At 42.6% G+C, this 25,460-nt stretch overlaps 2 protein-coding genes across 2 annotated transcripts in view; one reads left to right on the forward strand and one right to left on the reverse strand.

Annotated features, from left to right (window-relative positions):
- Nucleotides 1–1,166: 1,166 nt before the first annotated feature.
- On the forward strand, nucleotides 1,167–19,800 carry BFSP1 (beaded filament structural protein 1). Its single transcript, XM_042885821.1, has 8 exons — nucleotides 1,167–1,690; nucleotides 7,932–7,992; nucleotides 12,109–12,204; nucleotides 13,050–13,142; nucleotides 13,789–13,896; nucleotides 15,210–15,430; nucleotides 17,479–17,564; nucleotides 18,477–19,800. Exons 1-8 carry the CDS (start codon nucleotides 1,320–1,322, stop codon nucleotides 19,412–19,414), a joined length of 1,974 nt encoding a protein of 657 aa, XP_042741755.1. The 5' UTR covers nucleotides 1,167–1,319; the 3' UTR covers nucleotides 19,415–19,800.
- A 2,694-nt stretch (nucleotides 19,801–22,494) lies between these two features.
- PCSK2 (proprotein convertase subtilisin/kexin type 2) overlaps nucleotides 22,495–25,460 on the reverse strand; it is a 93,202-nt gene continuing 90,236 nt past the window's right edge. The window contains exon 12 of the mRNA XM_042894097.1: nucleotides 22,495–24,760. Coding sequence (XP_042750031.1) covers nucleotides 24,274–24,760 — 487 coding nt within the window. The 3' untranslated portion in view covers nucleotides 22,495–24,273. The remainder of the gene's footprint in view (nucleotides 24,761–25,460) is intronic.

A 25,460-nucleotide genomic window follows, 5' to 3' on the forward strand; every position in this document is an offset into this window, starting at 1 on the left:
TTAACTATTTCAGAGGCTGTGTACAGAGCTGAATGATATGTGCACAAACCCTACTTTGATTTTCTGAAAGATCGTTTGATCTTTCCCTATTTACATTTCCAAATAACGTGAAGCAGAATAGGGAAGATGCAGAAAACCTCTAATGGGCTTTTTATTACTCTAGATACAGATTTGATTAAAGAGCAGCTGAATTTCAGAATTACCTGAGCACCCAGCATCTTTCTTCTCCTCTGCACCTGCTGTCAGTAGGGCCACTCTCTGTTAAGGTTTCAAGACATACGATCTAAATATCCATACTAGATGCGTCCATTGAAAAATGAAAAAGTGACTTAAATGTAAATGAATTATTAACAGAGATGTCAATATTGGGCTGTCCTGGTGTTGGGCTTCTTGGCTATGTGAGCGCTTCTGGAGGAACAAAAATCTGTGTACAAAGAGGTAAAGACTTCAAAAGAAAAAGTTACAGGAAGTACATCTATCTCTATTAGAGAAACTAGAGACTCTCTGGGAATGGTGGCATGTGAGGGGGGTTAAAGGGATGGGAGGGAAGGATGGTGATTCTCCATGAGGTAACTTACTGTCTGCCACGCCATGAAGGGACATGGCACTTAGCTATTCCTGAGTTGGACTACCAATTCTATAAAGTATGACTGTGATCCTCCTGCTTTCATGCCTCTTGTGCTTGGTAAACTTACTGCACAGGAAAGGCTGATGTGATGAAGTATGAGGTGAGAACCAAATGGCCAAATTTTGTATCTGGAGCAGGAGCCATGCTGACTTTTTTATATACCATAATGTAATCCCAAACAACTGCAAAACTGCCAAGTAACAAAAATCAAGCTGTTCCATCCGCTCAGACCAAAATCCTGGCTCAGCAGAAGGCCTGTACACAGTGCCTGGAGACAACAACAAGGGACAAAGCTCTCCCCTGCAACACAGCCAGGACAGGCTTTGAACTCAGCCTCTGAAACTGCAAAGCGCTCATTTTGTTGTCCATGGATAATCCACCAGGCAAAAGCTGGACATTGCTCTCTTTTATTCTGCCTATGCAATTGCAACACTCGAAAAGAAAGCTCTTCTGAACTGCTGACGCCTGGACGGGCAGCCCCAAGGCGGGGCCATGGGGATTTATTTAGTTCACTGCTGCAGATGATGCCTTTAGTGCCACAAACAGCCCTGGAAGCAACTCCTAATCATCTGGGGGGTGATTATGGTCAATTCTTCCTCCCCAAACCCCCCAGATACAAATCAGATCCAAACTGGAGAGACAGGCAGGCACGGAAGAGGGGACACCGGCACCACACAGCCCCCCCGAAGCCATGTACAGGAGCAGCTTCCTCCGCGAGGTTCGCAAGGAGAAGTACGAGCGCTCGGACGCCTATGATGAGCTGCGGGGCTCCCCCGAATTTGACAGCTTGGCCCAAGCCCAAGGCCTGGAGAACCTGCAGGAACTCAACGAGCGCTTCGCCAGCTACATCAACAGGGCGCGCGTGCTGGAGCAGCGCAACACCATCCTGCGCAAGCAGCTGGAGACCTTCCAGCGCATGGATGAGCTGGTGGGCTTGGACGAAGCCTTCGCCGGGCAGATCGAGTTCAACCGCCAACGAATGCGGGAGCTGGCGTCCGACCGGGCCAAGCTGGAGCGGGAGGAGAAGGATGCCCAGCGCATGCTTGATGAGTATCGCAACAAGTAAGGCTGGAGGAGGGAGGGAGGAGGTAGTATTGCTTCTGTAGTTGTGTCCTAAGGGTAGTTTTGGTCGCTGGCTGCTTCTTTTGCGTGGTGATGTCTCTCCTCATGTTTCAGACTTGTAGCCAGGGATAGTATACAGTGTGTAGGGAGCACCGGCTCTGCTCTTCATGCTGTCCCTACTACTAGGGGGGCAATGTTCCTTCACCATGGCACACGCTGTCATTTCTTAGCTTTAGCAGTGCTGTGCTCTGAGCTGCCAACAGGGAAAAGACCAATTAGAAAACCATCCTGGCACAAAATGAGCCAAGTGTCTGAATAGCAGAGTTACAAGACTCCAAACACTTCCTGAAACGTTTAGGACATCTCTAAGAAACTGTTATTATTTACAGGTGTTGTAAATCACCTGGACCAGCCTCTACGGATGCAGGATGAAAAGAGAAAATAATTATTTTTCTTGGTATGTGAGAGGGATTTGCCTAGTTAACTTCCTTTTTTTCCTTGCGTCCCAATATTTCTGGCACGTGCTACTTAAGCAATACCTGTGAGAAAATTTTCCTCAAACTTCATTTCTCTTTAGCTTCATTGGTACTTTAAATAAGAGCAAGAGAATTAGGGGCTGAAGCATGCAAGAGCCTCCAGACACACGTAGTCCCTTCTCTTTAGCAGCAGCCAGTTTTGGCCATGTTGCCTAATTACTTCTACAACATGACCTGGAGAATGTTGCTGATAAAAGGGCCGATGATGGGAAAAAAAGGGAAAATTAGGCAGCAGTATACAAGCTGAAGTAAAACTTTTCACTTCCCCACCAAAGGATGAGAGAAGAACACCATGTAAGCTACTTTGGGTTAGAAACACTTACTGACAAGGATAGGAAGGAGGCAAATGAAGTATTTTCAAGAAACAGTCTTGATAGAAACAAAGCTGCTCCCAGGCAGTGCCCACTGGACTCACCGAAAACATTTTTAAGAAGGGAGGAGGTGAACCAGCTGGAGCAGCACTGTCTTGCTGCTGCAGAAATATATGAGTCACTCGACATTTCATCCCTTGTCACCACCATAGACTTTGGCCTGACCTTAGCCAAATCATGTAATTTTTCAGTCTGTTCTACTACGGATTTCCCACTCCTCTGGACTAGTAAGTATAAGACTGCTTGTATTTCCCTTCAGTTTCTACAATTGTCTGGGTTTGTTTGGGTTTTCTTTGAACAATTGGGAAGAGCCAGAAAGCAGGTGTGAAACAATTGGCAATGTGACCATCTGCATCTTGATGCTGTAGTTTGATGATCCATCACTCCCAGTAGCTATAACCACCCTAACACATGCTCATCCTGCCCTCCCGAGCCCAGCACGCTGCTCTACAGTGCTGCCAAAGCTGTTCATGGGGCAAAAAATGAGACAGCCAAAATAAATAAATATCAATAGCTCCAACCCAGTACCAGCAATCTGCCACACAAAGAGCTCGTGGGAGCTGTGGCACAAATAAGTTCCTAACCCTCGTCTCTGTTTCTGATCTGCAACAACAGAGAACAACCCATGCAGGTGCACTGAGGCTTAATACTGGAAGTGGTCAGAAATTCATGACTCCCTGGCTGTGAGTCAATGAGTAATGAGTGCCAGATTAGGCAGTTCTGTATTCCAATAGCCAAGAGCAGGAAATTCAGCTAAGAGCCAATGGTGTAATTTAACTGTCAACTTTGATACTTTTTTGTATGTTTTAATTAAGCAGTGTCTATGAGATTTTAACTAAACTTAGTGCCAGCTGTGTATTAGTTAAAAATATGTGCAAAATGGACAGAAATACCTTTTGATAGATTCCTGCATCCAACTGCATGCTTTGTGGATTAGTGACCTGTACAGCTCCCCATCAGCAGGATCTGACACAGCATCACTTGCTTCTTGTTAGCGCTGTTTTGCATAGGTTGTGAATGAGTGGGCAAGAATGCAAGGCTCTGGAGGTCATAAATACTCATAGAAAGCACTTTGCTTTTAGAAAATGAGGTTTAGGACCTGGTACAGTGGTAGTTAATGATTTTTCAGAAAAATTAGTTGGTATCTCATCACACTGCCCTGGGATGTTCACTCAGCAGCAGTAATCAGAAGTAAAAAAGAAACTCTGGGATAATCAAAGGCAATTTGGTCAAAAAGCAGCCACTGCCATTCCATTGCAATGGCCTTCTATATCTGTAGCTTTGAACTTTAAATTTCTGTTGGCTTGGATGTAGCCAAGGGACTTGATTTAGCGGAGGCTTGTTAAAGTAGTATAGTTAGGTTGTGGTTGGACTCAATGATCTTTGAGGTCTTTTTCGACCTGAGCAATTCTAAGGTGAATTTGGGCTTTGTTTTTCCCCTTTTGGAAGCTGTTGAACTTGACTTGCAGAACAGGTGTGAAAGCTTTTCAAAGACTGGTTGGATTTAAAACAAGGTCAGTGCCCCAGCACTATGCACCCTCAGTGCTCACCTCACAGCTACCCATGCCTGTGCTTTCTGCTCCCCAAATATGGAGTGATAACCATCTGTGCTGTGTTGGGGCTGTGGAAGGAGAAATCGGAGCTCCTGCTTTGCAGTGCTCCAACACTCCTACCTGCCTATGCCTTCAGTCAGCAGCATAGCATAGGGGAACATTTTGGAACATAAAGCACTGACTTCTGTGCTAGGATTGATAACATCTCCTGGAGAATAATCATAGAATCATATCATAGAATCATAGAATGGCCTGGGTTGAAAAGGACCAAAATGATCATCTAGTTTTAACCCCCGTGCTACGTGCAGGGTTGCCAACCACCAGACCAGGCTGCCCATATCCAGCCACATCCAGCCTGCCCTTTAATGCCTCCAGGAATGGGGTATCCACAACCTCCTTGGGCAACCTGTTCCAGTGTGTCTGTGCTTTTCACTAAGGCAAAGAGTTTTAGCTCTCACAACACATTCTTTTGCTCACATTCACCATTAGAGAAATAGATTTATAATACATACAGTATACCCTGGGACCACTTTGTCTGTAAAATTAGAGGTATGTGAACCACTGGAAAGTATATCCTAGGTTTAAATTTATTTTTAAACCCTCTGTAGGCACGTCCATAGCTTTTCACATCAATGTGAATAGTTCAGATTGTGCCAGAGGAGAATTTGTTCCCTTGAAGTTAGAAAAAAGCACAGTGAGGAACTGTTTGGATGCGACTCATCAAAGGGCTAATTATGCTAATTTTTATCGAGCATCATTATTACAGCAGCAGTACATCTGTTTGTGGGAAAGGACTGCATTTCTCTCTCTGTGATATCTGGAAAGATGCTGAAAACCAGATTTTAGCACCCGTGACTGAGCGGAATTAATTAATTTCAGGAATTAAAAGTCTTGCTAATCGATCATTCCATTTAAAATTCATTCAGTGCTAATATTGTGGGTTTTGCATGCTGCGTGATTCCCTGGAAATCACCAGACACAGAAATGGGCACTTGGTTCTCCTACCTGCACAGTGATGCTCAGACAAGCTGACATGCAGTGGGTGTGCAGCACACAAACTACACCGATGAGGGGAAATGAAAGCAGGTACCACAACATCAGGGCTGGGACCTGCTGAGCTAATGATGGCTGATGAACACTGGCAAAGCTGTCTTCAAGCCTTGTCAGCAGGGGTTGTCTCTGCACTGCTGCCTCTACTCTGGCCGTAGTTTTATCCTGCAGGTGAGGAGGCCCAGTCTGCCTCCACGCACTCCTCAGAGGGCTGAAATCTTGCACTTTGGTAGCAGCTCTGTAATAACGCAGGTAGCAATCTGCTCACAAATCAGCAGAGCGGAGCCCACACATGGCTCGTCCCAGCCTTCAGGGCATGAAATACAATCCTTATTAGCTTGTCTGTCATCCTCATAGGACTGGCGTATTGCAGTTTGTGCTCTCTTTGGTGCTCAAATGACTGCTGTTTCTGTTGAGAAAAGGCTAGTGAAATGCCTCGGGGAAGCTTATACCTAGTAGTAAAGTTTTGTCTTGCCTTGTGATGTGTTGGGAAGCTTCCTGTATTGCTGGAAGAAACTCAGTAGGGATCAACAGAGAGGCATCATTCCCATACCTCTGTATATTAAAGGCACAAACTTGACACCAAATTGAGTCTCTGTCCGTTGAACCTCACTGTGATGTATTGTGATTGTTTTCTCTGTGGAGAGAAGGCAGCCCTTGCATTGCATCAGAGACAAGGTGTGCATGAGAGAGGCCTTCCCTGCCACGTCTTTCAGGAACGGTCTTGGCCTGGCAGCAGAAGATGGGAAAAGTTGTTTGCAGCATTGTTTTCCAGCAGAGAATAAAGCCCAGAGTCAGGCTTCCTTCCTGTATAGCCATTGGTCACACAAGGCTGATGCCTGTAGCTGTGCAAGGGCTCAAGATATCTGTAAGTACTCCAGCAGGGAGCTGCTAACCTCAGAAAGGTGAGCTAATGGGATCCTTTACAGCTCTGTTCTGCTGTGTTTGAACCTGGCGGACACCTCCACTCCATCTATTTTCTTCTGTGCAAAAAACGAATGAATAATGCTTTTTCTAAACAGAGTCCAAAAACATTTGTTAAATCTGTAAAGCTATTTGACTGGATGAGGAGGATTTTTTTTATTTGTTTAAAGAAGCGGATGAGTCTTATGGCTCTTAAGGGCAAGCAAAGGTCAACTAGCAGCTATCTAAGAAATACAGACCTCCTTTAAACATGTCCTGCTAATTGCTTGAACTTGGACATCAGGTTGGAAGTGTAAGAGCGTGCAGCTTATTAGCCACTAGCATACGTTTCAGCAGCACAGAGGCTTGCATGTAGCATCATGAGATCTCTGAAGCATTTCTAAAAGGTCCTTCACCCTTCTGCACTGAGCTTATGGAGTACATTAAAATCCCTTAAAGGCAATCCTCATTCAGAGAATAATAATAGATATCCACTGCTCATGACTGACAGGTGGATTTCTGTGTGACACAGCAGAGATTTGGGTTATTTGAGAGGCAAGGAAAATGCAGCTGAGCGTTGGTCTCGATGATCTCTAAAGGTCCCTTCCAAGCCCTACAATTCTGTGATTCTGTGATTTTAGTCATTGGAAGAATTTTTGACTGTGGACCTCACAGCTAGCCAGGTTAGAAAAGGCCTGAATGGCACTGGGGCTGAGATTTAGCCCCTGACACTGTTGGAATTTTTGCATATTATTAGGAGTGCAAATCCATCTTTATATTGTAGCCATGCATTTGATTTTCCCAAGCTGGCATGATCAGATTTATTCTTGCCCAGTTGCCAGAAAATGTCAAGCGTCCACAAAATATTTGTAAAATAGAAAATTTGTTGGAGGTGACTTATTTAATAAATAGCAGAAACAAATGCAGTCTTGCTTTTGAAGTTGAATATTCTTGGTTGTACCCTTGGAAGTGAAACTTGTGTTCCTGCAGTTTGGCACAATGACATTGTTTTAGTTTTGTTAGAAAATTAGCAATTAGCCATTTCATAGCATCACCGAATCGTTGGAGTTGGAAGGGACCCTTAAAGGCCATCCAGTCCAACCCCCAGCAATGAACAGGGGACAATGAATAAGCACATTATACATCCATTGCTCACTCTGTATAGAAATATGCACACTAGGCACTCACTGAATTTTTATACACGCACAAGAGTTGTTGGCTAAATGCAGTCCATACTAAGACTGATGTGATTTTGACTAAACTACTGTATGAATTGATATTGAAGAGGACATAAAACTTAATCCATCAATGCGTTCAAATAGAAAATCATTATTCTTACGCAATCAATGTACAAAATGCAACTTCTGTTTCACGTTTCTGTTATTTTTATTGAACAACACCAGTTAAAAAGAAAATCAAGTACAATGTAATTAAATGCTAATGTAATTAAATGTGCCAGCATAGCAAATACCCATGTAGTAGTCACTGATGAGAGGTGATCACTGTAGCCCAACATCAATCCATTATGTTTTTATTGTAAATAATCTAATTCTTGGGCTTCCTGTGACAGCGTGATAGCAAGTATGTGGCTTTCTGTTGCCTGTTTCTCTATAAGCCAGATACAAGAAGTTGGTCAGCTCTGGAATTATACTCAGCAGCTGGGGCAAAAAAGAAAAAAGTAATACTAATGCATAAATATCTTCTGGGACTTCTCAAGGTTCGTATTTTGCATTAGTGTGAAGCACATATTGTGCATGATAGTGCAGTTAAAAATGCAGTTTGTAGAAGGATGGGCCGCTGAACTTCATATCCTTCGTTCTATTTGCAGGTACCGAAATGAACGTGAATATCAGCAGAAGCTAAAAGAGACCCTTGAACGCCTGAATAAGGTAAACCTGGGAAAATGGAAAAGCAAAGGTCTTTGTCAGTTTTTCTCTTTGATTTTTTGACTGTTAGGAACCTTTGAGAATTCCTACTGGTGCCTAGCTGCTTTTTATCTGAATTTGTTTAAAGCATCAGTGTCAGCAGAATGGAAAGTTCCACATGAGCACAGTCAGAAGGAAGGTATGGGTAAAGACCCAGCAAAGTGGGAAAGAAAAAAAGAAATTTTCATTGGCGTTTTTTCTTCCATTTCTAGTTTTAAAGTATCTTCTACCCAAGAGATCTCATGCACACCCTGTTTATACATATATATATATTTGCTTTGTGCTGGCTGTTAACCTGTCAGAGCCAGCCAACCTCTCCGTGGTGGGTTGGGGCAAGGATAGACACAGGAAAGGCTGACACCACCCACCCAGCATGACCCTACATCCTTGTTCTGTCCATGGAAAAGGAGAAAGCAGTATTGCTGTCCAGAGCCCATAGTCACCATGTCCAGCTGCCATTATGCTGCAGTGCTCTAAGGAGCAGTGCAAGGATTTATTTTAGCTGTCATATAACTACTTCACAGAAAATCTCTTGAACACAGGAGGCTCTATCCAAATTTTCCTTTTATTTAAGGTTATATGTCATTTTAAAGTTATTTCTAGTGCTTTAGAAATAGGAAAAGGAGCACCGTAGTGGCATGCATACGGATATTCAAAGCAAGGATGTAGTGTTAATAAAGCCAGAAGGTGTTAAGGCAAGTAGGCTGAGGCAGAGCCAGGATTATAACCCTCATCTTCTGTTGAAGTCTTAATTAGCTTTGTGGTCTTAATGACAGTTACCTTCTTTGTATTGGCAAAGAACTTTTCCAGTCTAGTTCTTGCATTTACATTCTTTGCCGCTGCTTACAGACAGTTATCTTAATATAGGGCTAAATATGTGTTTGCAATGATGCTGGTGTCCCATTTTGTTGAGTTTGTTCAGGCCGAGGATCACTAGTGTTTAAGAATACTCCAGTGGGTTACTTAGTGCCTATTTCTAAAGATGTAGTTCAAAACAGGTGCTGTATTTTTGCATGATGGAAGATTTCAGATCGGGAATGATGTTCTAGAAATGTTGTGGAGCCTGTAATAAAACAGAAAGTTGTTGAATTACAGGGAAAAAATGTCTTAGAGGAATACTTCAGGCAAATGCTTACATGGCTAATCTAACCAGATGGGATGGCAAGGAAAGCCTGATTCTGGTTATACAGCACATGCTGTCCACAGCCCATAGCCTTAGCTGTCCTCAGGACTTCATGAATTTTTCAGTAAGACCAGGGACTTGGAGGATCTGCTGTCGAGCACACCTTTAGAGCAATACCAGATGGCTCCTGCATTCATTTTGGGACCTACTGTTGAAATTTGTGTTGATTCTTCTGCATTCAGTGTGATTTTGCAAATTCATGTTTAGGTGCATTTAGTAGTTCCATTCAGAAGACACCTCCTCTCTGAATTTGAGTCTACACACAGGGGCAAGAAGAGCCCATTTATCATTCTTATGGAGAGTGAAGATCATACAGCCCACGATAAGACTGGAGAAAATATGTTTGTTGCTAAGTACATTCAGGTTTCTAAACAAAAAGAAGGCACGAAAGATCATGATTTGTTCCTTTCCTAGTGCAACATGAGAAATGGTTACGCAGAGCTGCTGTTTCCTGAACTAATCTCAAAGGAATATTAATAATAATAATAAAAAATGGTCAGAGAAAAGATAAAAGTTTACTAACGTATTTAGGAAGTTTCCAGACCAGGTCTGTGGGACAGTCAATTCATTCTCCTTTTGCTAATAGCTTTCACCTAAGTGTCTAAGTGAAGGAAGCTGTAGTATATCTTTCCCCAGTTCTGTTTCTCATGGCTTACCGTTCATCTTCTGTAGTGAGAAACAATTGGTGGTGGATTTTCTTCCCCAAGATAAATGGGAGGAGATGTTTTGTGTGAGCACAGTCACAATTGCATGTTCTTTATATATATTAAGAAAATGTGTTTTAGCTTTTCCATCTCCAATGAACTGTAGACCTCTTGCATCAATACTATTTTTCAAAGTGCTAGCAGAGCTCTCATGCACCCTGTGAACTCTTAAAAACATTGGTGGAGGTCAGTATTTTGTAAGGCGTAGCTGGAGCTGCTGGGTCCATCTTCATTTCTCCTCTCAGCTGATTTGCGGCTGAAGAAAAGAGGATTGACGGACCGCTCCGGGCACAGCCAATGTGATCTTGAGCTGCAGGAAGCGTTTTTAACCCAGGCTACAGCTAGGCTGCTCCTTGCTTGCAGCTGCTCCTTGCTTTGCGGCACCAAACAGTGAAGAGAACACGGTTGACTGTATGCATAGTGCCCAAGATATAGCCTAGAAATGTGCACAAGCAGATGTAAGCATTTGCCTTTTCAGATAGAAGGAGAATCAGTTTGGAAATCAGCAAACAGCGGCTCTGGTGATGCTTCTTTATCACTTGGATCAACTTTTTGGAATCAGCACCTAAGGCAGAATGGTTTTTGCTTGGAAGCGGAGCGAATAGCAAATGCTGCAAAGTTCAGGAGCAGATCTGTAGGCACTGTATTGTTTTATTATAAGGCATTGTCAATGAAATAGTCTGTTTGAAAGAAGGAGAAAAAGGGAGAATTTTTTCCCTTTAAAGGAGTGTTTGGAAAGCTGAACACTGCTTTTGCTTACTACTTGCAGAAATATGTGCTTACCTAAGGGCCGAGGGGCTTTTTTGGCTGCCCACAAGCCTCCTAACATCACCATTGTTGCACTGATCTTCTACTCAATGGGATGGCAGCAGATGCAGAAAAGCAGGGTGCAGTCATGATGACTGGCGAACGTGCTGGTCTGGGTGAGCTGCTGCCTCACAAAGCAGAGATGGCTCTGGAGCAGAGTGGGTCCATGGGCAGCCTCCCATTGCGTCAGCAGGCCTGGCTGGGAGGCTTGGCAGCATAATGAAACAGCAGCATCTGCGCATTTTTGGAATAGCGCGTGCTGTGCATGTTAAAAAAGAACAATTCCTTTCTACCAGTCACATGCTGTGCCCGTAGATTTTAGCATTTTATCTTCAACCCCTGATCTGCTCACTGAGACAGAATTACACAGTAATGGCACGTCCATCGTTTCAAAGGGGCACCTTTTAGTCTTGTTATCTTACTCACAGGAGTCAAATATCTCTTGCTCTCGAAAAGCAACATGAGGGGTGACACTGGCTCAGCTCTCCTCCTCTTTAAACTTTCCCTTTTCTAAAAAAGTTGGAAGCTGGGGAAGGAATGCATGCCCTCATGTTTTGGTACGATGGCTTGCTGCTCAGTGGGGATTTTTCAGCTATAGTAGTCAGGATTTATATCCACCACTTTTCAGTCCAATGAGGTATGCAGTCAGAGTCCTGTGAGGTATGGCGAAGTTTTCTGAGAAACAAAAATTGAGAAACATCAACTTTGGGACTACCACGAGTGACAACGATGGTGAAATTCAGGTTTCCTGGTCTGATCTTATCTCTAGCGCCAAGGATGAGTTTGAGACTTTGACATACAAATAACAGAATAGTTCTGCAGCAGACCAACTTTTTGGGGCTTGCTCATCTGTCATTTTTAGTTCCAGAAATGGCTTCGAGTCTGACAAATATTTGTGATATATGAAATAACGCCAAAAGGAGAAGTGGAAATAGTTTGGACCAGTCTGTTTGTTTTCAAGGGGACTTTTCACTGAGAATATTAAAAATGACTCAAGATGCCCTATCATAAGCACTAGAGAAATCAATGCTTTACTCTGTTGATGTCATCTGTTTAAGATTCATGCCCCACTGCAGTCTTTAGCATCACCAACCAGTATTTCACTGTGTCTATTACTAGGATCCCAGCATTCATAAAGCATACAGTAAGCATATTTTGACACTGCCTATGCTAAATTGTACCATAAATTATATTTATGCAGAAAAGCAGTGTGTACAATGTGTACACGATATATAAAATGCTTATTGTTCATTGCTTTCAAAATATTTTTATTTCTCCCAGTAGACTTTAGTTCTCCATACACCAGTGAAGCGACTCACATGGTGGATCAGTGGCACTCCAGCCCTATGTACTGTCTGCATGTCCATGTCTCTCTGTGTGTTGTAGGAAGCGGATGAAGCCCTGCTGTGCAACCTGGAGCTGCAGATCGAGTCCCAGTTCCTGCAGGATGACATTAATGCCACAAAAGACAGATATAAGAAGGTAACTGGCTGGATTTGCCATCTTTTTTAGAGCTTTCTTCTAGAGACTTGTGTGAAGCTTTATCCTTCTCTGTGGTCTGTTCTAGTGGCCAATAAAAGGAAATCCAGTTTGTGTTTTAATGTGTAATTTATATATAGTCAGTGACCAAAACAGCAATAATTGGGTGGCTGAAGGCATTTGAGTTGACTTACTCAGAATCCAGTATCTATACCAGTAGCAATGTTTTCAGTTTCTTGACCTGTTACCATGATGTGGGTCCTTTCCAGCTGAGGATATTCTGCGATTCAACCCAACAAGCTGATCAGGCTGTCTTACATTTCATGCTAGGAAGCTATTGGGTTTGCAAAAGGGAGGATCCTGATTTTCTAGGCTAGAACATTCTGGTTAGTCAGTAGACATTATCCTGTGGCTGTATGATTAAGTTGCTGCCAACTCTAATACATGCATTCCCCTTCTCCTTGGGAGGGCAGTGGGATCTTGCAGCAGGCCAGAGTCTCATCTTTGCCACTTTTGAAAGAAGAAGCTTCTCTTTTTAGACCACATGCAAAGATATTGTTTGATCCTCATTTTGAAAATTTACTGTAAAACTAGAAGTCACATCGCCTTTAATTAAGACTGTACTACATTGTAACCTAGACACATACCTGTAATACCCCAAGCACAGTAGAACTATAATGACACAAGCAGTTTAAACCAAGCCTAAAACTACTTGGCAAAAACAAGTCTTAACATGATCTGAACTTCCATGTGTTGGAATAAATAAATATCTAGCAGTAAGACTCAGAGTAGAGCATTACAGGCAGCTGTGATATTTTCTGACAAAAATGTCTTTTGCTTTGCCATAGAACCTCATGGAAATCCAGACCTATGTCAACATTTTACAGCAAATCATCCAGACAACCCCTCGCGTGTCCCCTATAACTACTGGCATATCTGAGGTAAGTGTTGCTGTTGGTAAATGCATGCTGCAGGGTCTGTACTAAGTGAAAAATAATCCATGTTGATTCTTAAAGTGTACCAGATCTCCCAGCTAGTCAAATGAAAAGTGCAACAAATGTGGTTAAGTACTGAATATTGATTATGAGAAAAAAACTAATTGTAGCTTTGGGAAACCAAAGTGAACAAGAGAAGGGACAGTGTGTTACAGGTGCATGTCAGCATGGGTGTTAACTGCAAAAACGGTAAGATCAAAGGTGGTGGAAGTAGTTGTGCTTCTGGTGTGAGCTGGAGCTGGCAGGATGTATGCACATATACAGAGAGAGCAAATCGTGTGACGAGGCATGATGTGAATAACTGTAGATAAATAGCTACAAACAGGATGAAAACTTGGTAATTCACACCAATCTGAGTAGCTGCCTGAAGGACATTTATTAGAAGACACAAACAGTCTACTTTCAGCACAAGCTGTGCTTTTACAGCACTGCTGTATCGCAGCTTTTATTTTTTGTCATGCCAGAAGGGCTTTCTTGAGGTTCAGTACCCAACTTGTCTGTTGTCATTTTCTGTTTGTGTTTATGGATTATTTTCAGTGGTAACTTTATATAATTGAAACTTAAATTCCTGCATATGTTTTCTTCCAACCAGGAAAAACTTGTAGCAGAAAGGAGGATCCCTGTTCTTCAGAGCCAGCTGGAGGAATACAAGAGCATCCTCTGCCAGCTACAGGCTCAAAAGTACAAGTTGCAGACAGAGGTACTGCCATTGTTAGACATAAATGCAACCATGACTCTATGGTTTTTATGGGCACATATTAAAAACTGAAAGGTGAAAGAGGAGAGGACAGAGGGGACAGGAGATGGAGCAGCTGGAAGAGGCTACAGTGAACAGAAACCAGTTATGTAGAACTGCACATGGCACATCTGTGAAGTGGAATGTTTTCTTTGTGGATAGATAGGACTGGAGAATGATCACCACATCCCCTCCAGGTGCAGCTTCTTTTAGGCCTCAAGATGTGAGTCCTCTGTATATGTGAGAGAGGATGATTGTAGTGGCATAAAATAGCTTTTGGTGGGATTTTGAACTCCTTTTTACAGCCACAGCAGCAGCTGAGTGTATTTTTTCTCACTGTGTTACTCTTGGACAGCAATACCCCTGGTCTTTTCCTCAGACTCTTTCTCAAGTCTGATGCTTTGGTGGAAAGGACACATGGGCTCTGGGAAGGGCAAAAATCAATAGAGTAACAAGTGAGACTGGAAGTCCATGTAGATTTGAGGAGAAAATCAGCCATCTCCTGGCACCTGAAGAAGCATGCTGTGTGGAAAATTAATCATGCTGCTTTCAAAATCAAATCTTCATATCTCATTACATCTTAATTGATTTGTTCTCAGGCCTTAAAGTTAAATAACTTTAGGTGTGGGAGTTACTTGTGACAATGAAGGCTGGATCTGATGGCTGAATTGTCACTGAGGTCGTTTGCTTTCCATTTTCCTAACATGACAACTGTGTTGCAGTGAGTTTATCAGTTCCACCTTCTCAGCACTGAACCTGTACACTCATCAGCGCTCTTACACCACAGTATAACTGAATCAGTGCTAAGGGACTTAAATCCTAAATTTATTCTCTTAAAAGGTTTCTGGAAATCCTGCCTGTAAAATGCAGAAATCATTCAATTATTAAAGAACCCGTTAACCAGTTGTAGCCCTGTCACATTTTTGTGCATCTCTTTAATAAAGGATGCTTGCAAAGGGAAAAAATGCCAAGTGATAGATGAACTATAGCAAATAGCCAAACAGCAGATGAAAATGAGAACAGATTTGGTGAAACAGCCCACATGTTTAGTTCCATCCCTTGCTTTGGAAGGACCTCATCGCCACCTCCTGGTTAGTGTACGTCTCAGTGACGCACTTCAAACTTACTGCACAGATATTACTTTTGTTTGCCTCTATGTGTTGGCAGCACAGCTCAACAGATCATGTCTTGCCTTGAATCGCCTTTGAAATAACTATCAGATGGGGATACCCAATAATTCAGAGCTGATTCTGTTCCTCACCATCTTTGTTTGCCAGACAACTATGCTGGAGCAAGCGATAAAAAACACCCAGGAGAGTTACGACGACGAAATTCAGCTTTACAACGAGCAGATTGAGAACCTCAGGAAGGGGATAGAAGAAGCAGAGAGGACCTTGGAGAAGTACACGACTGACTGCCGCCAGCTGGTGATCTACCAGCAGTCCCTGGAGAACGAGCTGGAGCGCTACAAGCGAATCATTGAGAACGAGGACAGCCGGTAAGGCTGGGTTCCTGCACTCTGTTGAAGGGCCCAGGGGTCTCTCTTACTACATTTGGAAAAAAAAAAAAAACAAACCCAAACCTGTAGTATTTTCAAGGGCATTTGATCTTGCTATGGTCATTTCACATCTTTCATTGGTATTTTTCCAACAACAGTCTACATAGATGCAAAACCTGCTCACGTCCCTACCAAAGAGTCAGGGCCATTCTGTGCTTCTCCTTTCAGTGCGCAGAGGTCAGAACCGTATGGAAGCCAACTGAATGCCCTCTCTGCTGCCTATGTGCAGTCAACCTTGCTGAACATTCTGGGCAGGCTCATGGGGCCCTGGGCAGGGAGGGCAAACATCCTGCAAAGCAAGTTTCTCCTCCACAGCGAATTCATAGCAAGGAGGGGAACAGAGTGCAAGAAGTGTGCAAAGCTTTGGATTGTGTTGAGGTCTACCGAGGAGCTCTGGCACCCTCTAGCGTCAACCGTCTGCCTCTCCTGAGGTTGACTTTCCGCATCTCATGTTGGACAGTGCGTTCTGATAAGGGGTATCCGCTAGGGTCATTTTCTGCACCGAAAGCCATGTCTTGGCCCTCTCTCCTGACTGCGGGAGGAGCTGCAGCTCGAGGCTAGGCACAGAGATACCCATCAGAGTGTCTTCACATCCCCCCAGCAGGTGGAAATACTCTCTCAAATTCTGGCAGAGCAGACTGGTAAGGCCACGGATGTGGTGATTTCATATAAGCCAGCCTCTCATTGTTTTGTTGTTTTGTTTTGTTTTAATTTTTAACCCTTAATACAACCAACTCCACAAATATTTTCCAAAAAAGACTGCTCAGTTTTCCTCTTGCCCTTCTGAAGTCAGGCATTAGCAGGCATTAGTCTATACATTGTCTATTGTCTAGACTAATGTCTAAACATTACCAAACTTCATATTTTACTGTCCAGCTTTTAAAGTGATGATGTCATTTGATGAATACAATCTCTGACACGTTCAGAGAGATTGTGCTGTTCAGGAAAGATTTGTCAGTCCTTTGTTCTTTGAAAAATCACATCTATTTCAGTTACCTCAAAGAGAAAAATCCCCACTGCACGGAGACCTCCTAGAGGTTTGGCTGTAGGAGAACTTAGGTGATACCATTGCAGCCATTATTTTTTCCTTTGATACAAAGTTACTTTCATACTGTAGAGATTAAATAACGTATATGAACATATCTTGGATACAAGATGCTAAGGCAAAGGTTAGCATTTTTTCTCTGAGATACTCAGCCACCTCCAGGGTAAACAGAAAAAAGCTGCCTTGTTGCAGAGGGTCACTGAGGCAACTGATTCAAAAAGCTGCATGTGCAGTTTTGCATTTCCTTCACAGGACTGTACTCTGGGGACTGTTGTATAAGTAGGTTTCAGTTGAAGCAAATTTTATGGTTCAAGACTTCTCCCATGTACTGACAAGCTCAGAAACCATGGCAGCTGACTAATCTTGTGGCTTCTGATTTCTTTGCCAAAGAGGAGCTCAGCATGGGAACAGCTCTTTATCAATAGCTTAAATATTTCTGACTTTTCGGTACTTAGAGACTTGCTAAGGCTTTTTTCCTCTCCCATGACAGAAGAAGCTGCTCTTAAATGATATAAAAGGAAAAACGAACCTGCACCTGCTGATGTGTGGCTGTCTGCTTTCTCATTTGCATCATATTGCCCCTTCTTCTGGAGCAGGTCTCGTTGTCCCTGTTTTGTCCCAGGCACTGCTGGAGGCTAATGTACAGCAGCTCTTGCAGAGGCACAGCTTTGGATAGGCATTGATGGACAGTTTGCCATTCAAATCTTCCCTTCAAGATGTTGTGATAAATTACAACCTCATGCTGCAGTTCTTTTCTATCTGTGTACATCCCAGCTCTCGTGGAGGCTCTGTAGCTGTGTTGCTCTCACCACTCTCTTTATAACTCCTCACCGCAGAGAAATATATTCTTCCTTCAGTCTCCATGTTTAGTTTTGCACAATTTCACTTGCTCACGGTGGAAATGAGGGGGAGAGGTCTGACTGTTGCGCGTCTTCTCCGGCAGGTTAAACTCTGCTATAGCAGGAACGCCAGTCACACTCTTCACGCAGATCTATAGACCTGTCCAGCCTCAAGCTTCGAGGGGAAGAGGTAAACCTTGACATGTCTTCCTGTGTCTGTCATGAGCAGCATCACTGTAATTTAAGCCGTTTTTCCGTTTGTCTTTCATACAAACACCAGCTGTGACAACCTGACTTCAAGGCTTGCTTGCTAAGTGAATGCAGCAATTTCAGCTTTCCTCAGCAGGCTTTGAGACAAGTTGTCCAAGGCCAAAACTCCAACCAACTAATTTCTTTGCTTATTTTTGGAATTTTCTACTTAGGCCAATCAACAGAACCCAGTCGAAAGGCACCTAAAACTACTGAAGGACTGGAGTTTGTTTTGCTGACTTGTTGCAAATTGACTTCAGCTATGTGGAGACAGTGTCAGCAGACTGGCAGAGAACACTTTTTGGTCATATGTTTATGGGCCATAGCAGGTTAAAAAGACTGCAAAGATCTCCAAGTCCAACCCCAACCTGTCCCCTCCATGCTCTCTAACCACATCCCTCAGTGTCACGTCTCCACAGATCTTGACATGGTTACTTCTAAATAAGGTGTTTCTATGGTGTTGTGGGATTGCCTGTTTGATTTAGGATGCTTGTAACCTTGTGACAAGGGACAGGACCAAATAGAAAGGACACACTTTCCAAGAAGAGAATTTACAGGTGTAATTTTTCTAACTGTTCTGTGAAATGTAGCTCTTCTAATGGAAAGGGATCCATAAAGAATGAGGCCATACCCTCAGGTTATAGATGTGGCTATCTCAGATGCAAAATGACTGCTTGGCCAAGGGGGCCCCAGCAAAAGAAGAGGCTGTCTAATGTGCTAGTGGGAAGTGTGCTCGCATTTGCTGCTGCATTCAGCTCTCTAACTGAGGCAGTGAGAGGGAGAGATGGCTCCAGCATTTGCAGCAGCTGTGTTCAGGACTGTCTGTTGTTTGCTTTGTTTTTGTTCTCCCTAGATATCACCCAGGCTATGCAAGAGATTGCCAGTGTAAAGCCCAGACAAAAAGCGCTGACAAAGAAACTTTCCAGGAAAAAGGAGATCATGTCTAAAGACATAACCGACGGGCTCTCGCCTGAAAAAATGTATGAAAGAACTGTGGAAGTTTTTGACCAAGATCAGCTGGAATTTAGACATGAAGGTTCAGTCACATGTGAACCTGGGCAGGAGGAATTAGAACTTGTTGAAAAAGAAGCAGTCCCAGAGGACGTACCGGATGGAGCCCAGATAAGTAAAGCCTTTGATAAATTGTGTAACATTGTGAGGGAGAAAATCAGAGTTTACAAGAAACCAGAGGCTAAAGCTGATTCCCACCCCAAAGGGCGTTATGTGCTGGTAACAGGGGAGGAAGGCTATGAAGAACCTTGCTTCGCATCCATCCCAGCTGGGGGAGGAATCACAGTTTCTACCAGCAATGGGAAGGTAACGATTGGTGGTGATGTGGAGCCCATACCGGAGCTGCCTGAACCTACTGAACCATCAGAAAAAGAGAAAAGGGACATCTGTGAAAGGAGAGACGAGACTGAAACCCAAGATAAACTGAAAGAGGAGGAGAAAGAAGATCTGTTTGAATGGGGCAAAATAAGGGGGAAAATTGAGCAAGTCACAAAGTATCCAGACGTCTCCGAGCCCGAGGCAGTTCCTTGCCCGGGTCTGATAAGCCCTGCTGAGCCAGGAGTACTTCAAGAGACAGAGCATGACCGAGAAGATAAACAGGGCCTCTTGTTCCGGGAAGCAGGCTTGCCTGGCTCCGTGAGCTATGAGAAGGTGGAGGTGGTGGAGTCCATCGAGAAGTTTTCAGATGACAGAATTCAGACATATGAAGAGACAGCTATGATTGTGGAGACGATGATAGAGAAGACAAGCAAGAAGAAACCGGGTGACAAAGGCTCTTAAATGACAAGCAGTCAACTTGTCTGGCATAGTTATTAAATGATGTAATTTTTTTTTCCTGATCGAATGATACAATAGTGAGATTTTTGCTGTTTGGTATGGAACAGATTGATACTTTGGTGGCAAAATTCTGTCTGATGTAGGCTCGGCTGTGTTGTAACGAATGTGAGACTGCTCCAGGACAAGAGTAATGGGCAGATCCTATGCAACTTATTTTCACAATAAGGACAAGTTGAAATCAATCATCATTACAGAGCTGCCTGACTTTCCGAAGTATCCAGGGCAGATTTGCCAGTGAGTATTTCTCTACTTCTCCTATAGCTGCAACGGGATTCCCCATCTGACAGCTGCAAATGTTAACTTGTGACACCCGATTCATTTAATAAAAGCTTTGCCTTCTACAGAAAGTACCCACTGTGGCTGTGTGTTGCCTTTACTGTTGAATAACAGGCTGTATTGCTAAAAGTTAACTGATAGATGTGCAGGAGTCTTTCCAAAGGAGGAGCTGGAAATTGAGTTCTCTAACCCATTCCAAATCTCTCTCGCTCGCTGTCTTTAACTAGAGGTGACCTTGGGCAGAACACTCTTTTTGCATTTGAAGACAAACCTGCTGTGCTTGAAATAAGCTCGTACTGCACATCTACTCAGAATAGAAATTGAAGTGCCACCAAAATAAAGCAGGGGAAAACCCTTCTAAAATACTCTAAAGGTGTTATTTTTTCCTTCACCAGTATGACTGAGGCATTTATGAGAGCAAACAAGCTTTTGAGCAGACTGCAGGCAGTTCAAAAGACTCTTCATTTTGTTTGTTTCATTTTTTCTTGTTGCTTATTTCCTTGGATTGTAGCATTGTACAGAGTTTGATGCTGCCACGTGATCCTGTTGCATCCCGGTCACTTGCAGTGCCACAGAGCTCCATGGGAACAAGGGCTGCTTGTCCATGTGCCTGGAGAAGCATGAAGCAGCACTCCTGCATCAGATTCTTACAGCTTCCAGAAATCCTTGACTCAGGAAAAAGACAAGAAAAAAAAAAAGAGAAAAGAAAAAGCAAAAGAAATCTTTGTGCGTGTGCTAGTGTAGAGCACTATCTGAAATAAGGCCTGAATTCTGTTATGCTCTCTGAGCTGCCAGCCACAACCATGGCAGCAGACGGTGGGCAGATCCTCGTATTTCTCTAAACATATAGAGAAAAAAACACTGGGAAGTTATTGTTCATAGTGACAATGATGCAATGTGTAGTAAATCTCATGATTTATGGATTATCCACTGCTTTAATGCAGACTCTCAAACACTAACACTGAGACGTAGCAGTGAAATGTGTGAGCATTTATTCAGGAAAGCCTGGGATGAGACATAGGTTACTGCTGACACACTGTCACCTCAGTGATAAGAAGAACTAGATGAGGAGATTTCCAGCTGTCTTCTACTGCTGCAGGAATGGTAAGAAATCACAGCTGTGGTTATTTTAAAATCACACATATGCTGCACTATGGGGGCATGTGTGCTTAAAACCTACTCAGAAAATATGGGTAGGAGGTAGAGGGAAATAGGATTTTTTTGTGGATCAAAGTGCTCCAAATAGTAGAGAAAAATACTGCTGTGGCAGATCCTATTACTTCCTCAGGGCCAGAACTGCCACTGTGTATGAGACAGTGCAAAATTGTCAGTGTCTTCCTTCTTGAGCATCCTCTTCCCCACTGATAGCAGCAATTCAGCAATCACACATCTGCAGAGCTTCCCTTGGAGCCACTGGGTTTGAACCATGTAAGCAATGCCTAATGCTCTTTCCAGCCTGCATCCTTGATCTTCTCTATCCCACTCTGCCACAAAGTTAACACCAGGCATGCTGCTCTTCTCTTGTTCCTGTCCATTCTTGCAGGATCGTGTTTGTTTTTTCAGTAACCAAGGTGGGATATAAGTTTCCTTATCAGTATGAGAAGCAGGAGGTTAGGAAGTCACCTGGCTGACAGCACAGTGCCATCAGATAAGCAATGATGATAGGATGTGCCAATTTACAACAGCTCTTTATCTCACTTGGATTAAACAATATTCACCTGTTTCAAGAGTGTCAACTTCCCCCTGATTATAAAAGCTAACAAATTAACTTTATTTCCCATCAGCAATATCATGAAAACTTAGTCTAACTTGACATATTTTTCAGTGATTCCCCTGATGCAAAAATTCTGAAGAATCTGAAGTAATCTCTATGTTGCATATACAGGTAGCTTTAGATGTACCCATAGCAAAACCCACCATTTCTGTTTATCACTCATTATTGTGGTCTTTCACTTCACACAGTATGTCAACATTAGGAAAATATGATCAATCATAGCATTTTGCTGCTAAATAAGTTATTTAATGATTGAACGGAATTGCAAAATTACATGAATGCAATGGAAAGAGATGCACACATTCATTTAAGATTTCCATGTGGACTTTTCTTACTCCACATTCCAGAAATCCATGAATATCTTCCAGTTTTATCTGTTTCTTTGAACACACACATGCAAAAGGTAATGAGGTGTGAGTATGTGTTATACATTACATACTGTATGTATGCTTTAGGTATTTATAAGGAAATGTATGTAACATACTCTGAGTATACATATTGTATGTAATACAAAGGTACCACAGGGATGTTCTATGCACCTAGACTTACAGGAGTATGCATAAATACACACATACGTGGTAAATTCTTCCCTCTGTTATGCATATGATGCTCTTTCTGGTGCCTTCCCTGAACACCTCCTGCTGTCAGTGTGGGCCCTTCAATTCCAAACAGACACGAGCAAGCCTGTCCCCAAGCCTTTTGGGTTATGCTTCCCAGTCATGGTTTGAAGCAGGCCTGTCTTGTCCTTGGCTTAATTCTTAAATCTGCAGGTTAAACACAGCTGACACTGTAATGTATCAGAACGAATAACAGAGTGCTTTAAAAACAGAAACCACACAGGGGCTGGTTCTTGTCCTTCTGACACCTGTGTTATCCAAATATGACCCTACTGTCTCTGCATGTAGTGCAGAACCTCTGAACAGCACGGGGCTGCTTGTCTGGGGCTTACAACGTAATTCACAAAGACTGTGAGTAGATTTAGCTCTTTATTTTGCATTTGTATTTGGAAAGGAAAGAACAGGCCTGATGGAAGGATAGAAGATGGATATTCACTTGAAGTAACAAGAAGTTATACATTTTTAAGTGAAACGTACGCACCATATAACCTTTGGGTTACATTTTTAATTTATTAGATAAATATTTATTTGCTTACTATGTTTCTGCCACTGCACACCTGATTAACCAGAAAAATTCTTAGTAAAACAATTTAGATGAATACTCTGTATATTAAAAATACATAATAAAACTCTGAAACCAGTCACTGCCAAAACAGTGGATGTCTAAGCAGTGGATGTTGGATCCTTCCGACATCTTAAGCACCTGCTTTACATCAATGCTTGAGTAGGTCTGCTGCTGTTACTGTGAGTGCAGTACTTGCAGAATCAAGACCCTTTATTTCTCAGACGTTCAGTTTGGGCTCTCACACTTGAGAACCTGTAGTGGTTGTTACCTTGAGTCCACACAGAGGGGAGCGTGATGTGGCAACAGCCAGAGCAGACCCCAAGGCAGGTGAGACAGACTTACGTGTGAAAGCTGAAGGTGGGACTGACACCAAAAGCAAGAATTACTGACAAATCTTCCCAAATGCACTATATTTTATTTTCCGAAGAAGGCCAACGTTGCATTACACATAAATTACATAGGCATATTTTTCTCCTTAAATATATTTGTATAACACAAAAATAACAAATCTCTATTTTTAAAAGTGAAATTTGAATTAAAATGGTTTGGGGACTCAAGCTGCGTTTTTCTTATTTCCCACAGCAATTTGCTGACAGCCAGGCTGAAAACCCCAGAAAACAGGGGTCTGAGATTGGAAATGCTGACACGGCTGCATCTTCTGCTGCTGTAGTATAGAGCATTAAGTATAGAGGTGGACAGATGCACTTTGGCACACAGGTTGCAAGAAACCTTACAGATCATTCCCTACGTACTCATACCACTGTAAGATGGTAAGCTGATCTAAATTGACAACATAATAATAACAAAAAACAACCCACTCTGAAATTTGTGCTTCTAGAATGCCCTGACTGTTTGCAATGCACTTCCCTTTATCACCTGGCCCTAGCCTTGCCTTGCCTTCCCAATCGCGTGCTTGTTGCAGAACCATTCTGTGGCTGAAGTGCTAATGTGCATACTGTCTATGTGTTTATACTAAAGAAAACTCTAAAACCGGTTTCCAAAAATTGGACTGAAAATTTTTCATCTCTAGATCATCTCTTTTTCTAGGGTCTAGTGCTATTTTGGTTGAACTCAGTGGGGAAGTTCCCACAGAAGCCCATGATTCAAAAGGAGCTGTTAGACATTCAAAGACCTCTCCAGCCAACCTCTTTGTAAATTCCCTCTTTCACAATAATTTTTTAAAATGCACCCATTATCATCAACAGCCAATATTAAAATTCACTTTTTTTGTTTGTTTTTTTTTAAATACAAACAACAGATACCACAAAAATATGAAGGGAATAGCTATTGGCATGTTTACAGATATTACCTATTTGTATGACACAAAAGAAGAATCACAAACTGTACATAGTTATTTGGTGGGGGACAATATATTTGTGGTTTAGAGTAAAAAAATGATTGCTTTGGTGGTGATTAAAATAATTATTGACAATATATAAGACTTTAAAATCAAGAAAGTGATAATTTGGCTACAGAGACGATCATTGTTATATGTCTAACACAGAGGTTTGGATAGCAGAAAGGTGAACAGAAGGATCTGGGAAAGGAAAGACACTCATGCAGAACAGCTCTAGTTCTTGCTCAGTATACTCTTCAGGCTTCTCTCCACTGCTTCATCTAATTCTTCTTCCAGCTCTTCCTTCTTGGACATGGCCAGTTTGGACTGATAATCTTTTACTATTTGGTCTATGTATGGTGCGCTCTGGGTCCCATGCAGCATCAGTGTCCACTCCTTCAGCACACCCCGCTGTGGCACACCGCCAATAAACCCAATCTCTAGAACCCAGGTGCCTCGGGGGTCTTCTCCCCAAGTGTGTGTGGTCATGAAAGGCCATTTGTCAAAACCCACCTTGGAGTCATCATCCCTTGGACGTCGGCTCAGTAGGATGGACTTCGTTCCCATTGGCGAGGTCATGTTGATGTTGAGGTCTCCTCGCCGAGTTGAATTCACAGTTATAACTGCTTGGACGTGTTCAAGGTAACGGACAAAATTCTCCTTCCCCTCACAAGCATCAGTTGTAAGTGTGAGGACCAACTTGCCACTTGGTGGTATCTTTCTGCAGTCAAAAGATAATTAAGCAAATTAAAAGGATATTTACAGCACAATGGCTTATTCTAAAACCATTATTTATTGATGCCCTAGAGAAAAACCTGTACTGTTTGCCTCATTAATATATGAAAAGGTAAGGAAATAATAGCTGCAAACCTAACCAGAAATAAAACATTCTCTTTTTAGAAAATGATAGTAAAACCCTAATTTGAAAATACATTATGAAATGTACACCTACACAATGAGAGAAAGAATACTATTAAGAAGTGCATAACTGCTACTTAAGAAACATTAACATTTACTTAAAAGCTGCCTCTACTTCTCACTGCTATTATTGGGTATTTGCATAATAATGTGTTTTCAGTTAAAGAGCCATGAGTAGTCGTTGTGTCAGCCACCTCAAAAGACAGCAGCAAACCACTCTGGAGCCACTTGCACAAAAATTCAGTGCAGCAGTATTCAAGTCTGTATCCTTGCTGTGATTCGGAAACTAATGCAAATATTGAACCTCATTTCAGCTCACTTGAAAAGTATGCTTGCAAGAAAATTATTGGCCTCGAGCTGATCCCGAACAGGAGTGCTCAGGAAGAAAGCACACTTGTTTGCTGAGCTGCCAAACACGCATGCACTCACAGCGCTGTTGCACCCCACACAGCTGAGGAAACCTGGGGAAGCATTTACACTGGCCCTGTGCAAAGCAGGTTGCA

This window comes from Lagopus leucura, unplaced genomic scaffold, assembly GCF_019238085.1.
Source record: "Lagopus leucura isolate 7727_CA_CO unplaced genomic scaffold, USGS_WTPT01 Super-Scaffold_73, whole genome shotgun sequence".
NCBI lineage: Eukaryota > Metazoa > Chordata > Aves > Galliformes > Phasianidae > Lagopus > Lagopus leucura.

Excerpts from the sequence above, each read along its gene's own strand:
- BFSP1 (XM_042885821.1), top strand. The coding sequence starts at position 1,320 with ATGTACAGGAGCAGCTTCCTCCGCGAGGTTCGCAAGGAGAAGTACGAG. Across the intron at positions 7,993-12,108 it reads CCCTTGAACGCCTGAATAAG|GAAGCGGATGAAGCCCTGCT; the intron begins GTAAACCTGGGA and ends TGTGTGTTGTAG. Across the intron at positions 12,205-13,049 it reads CAAAAGACAGATATAAGAAG|AACCTCATGGAAATCCAGAC; the intron begins GTAACTGGCTGG and ends GCTTTGCCATAG.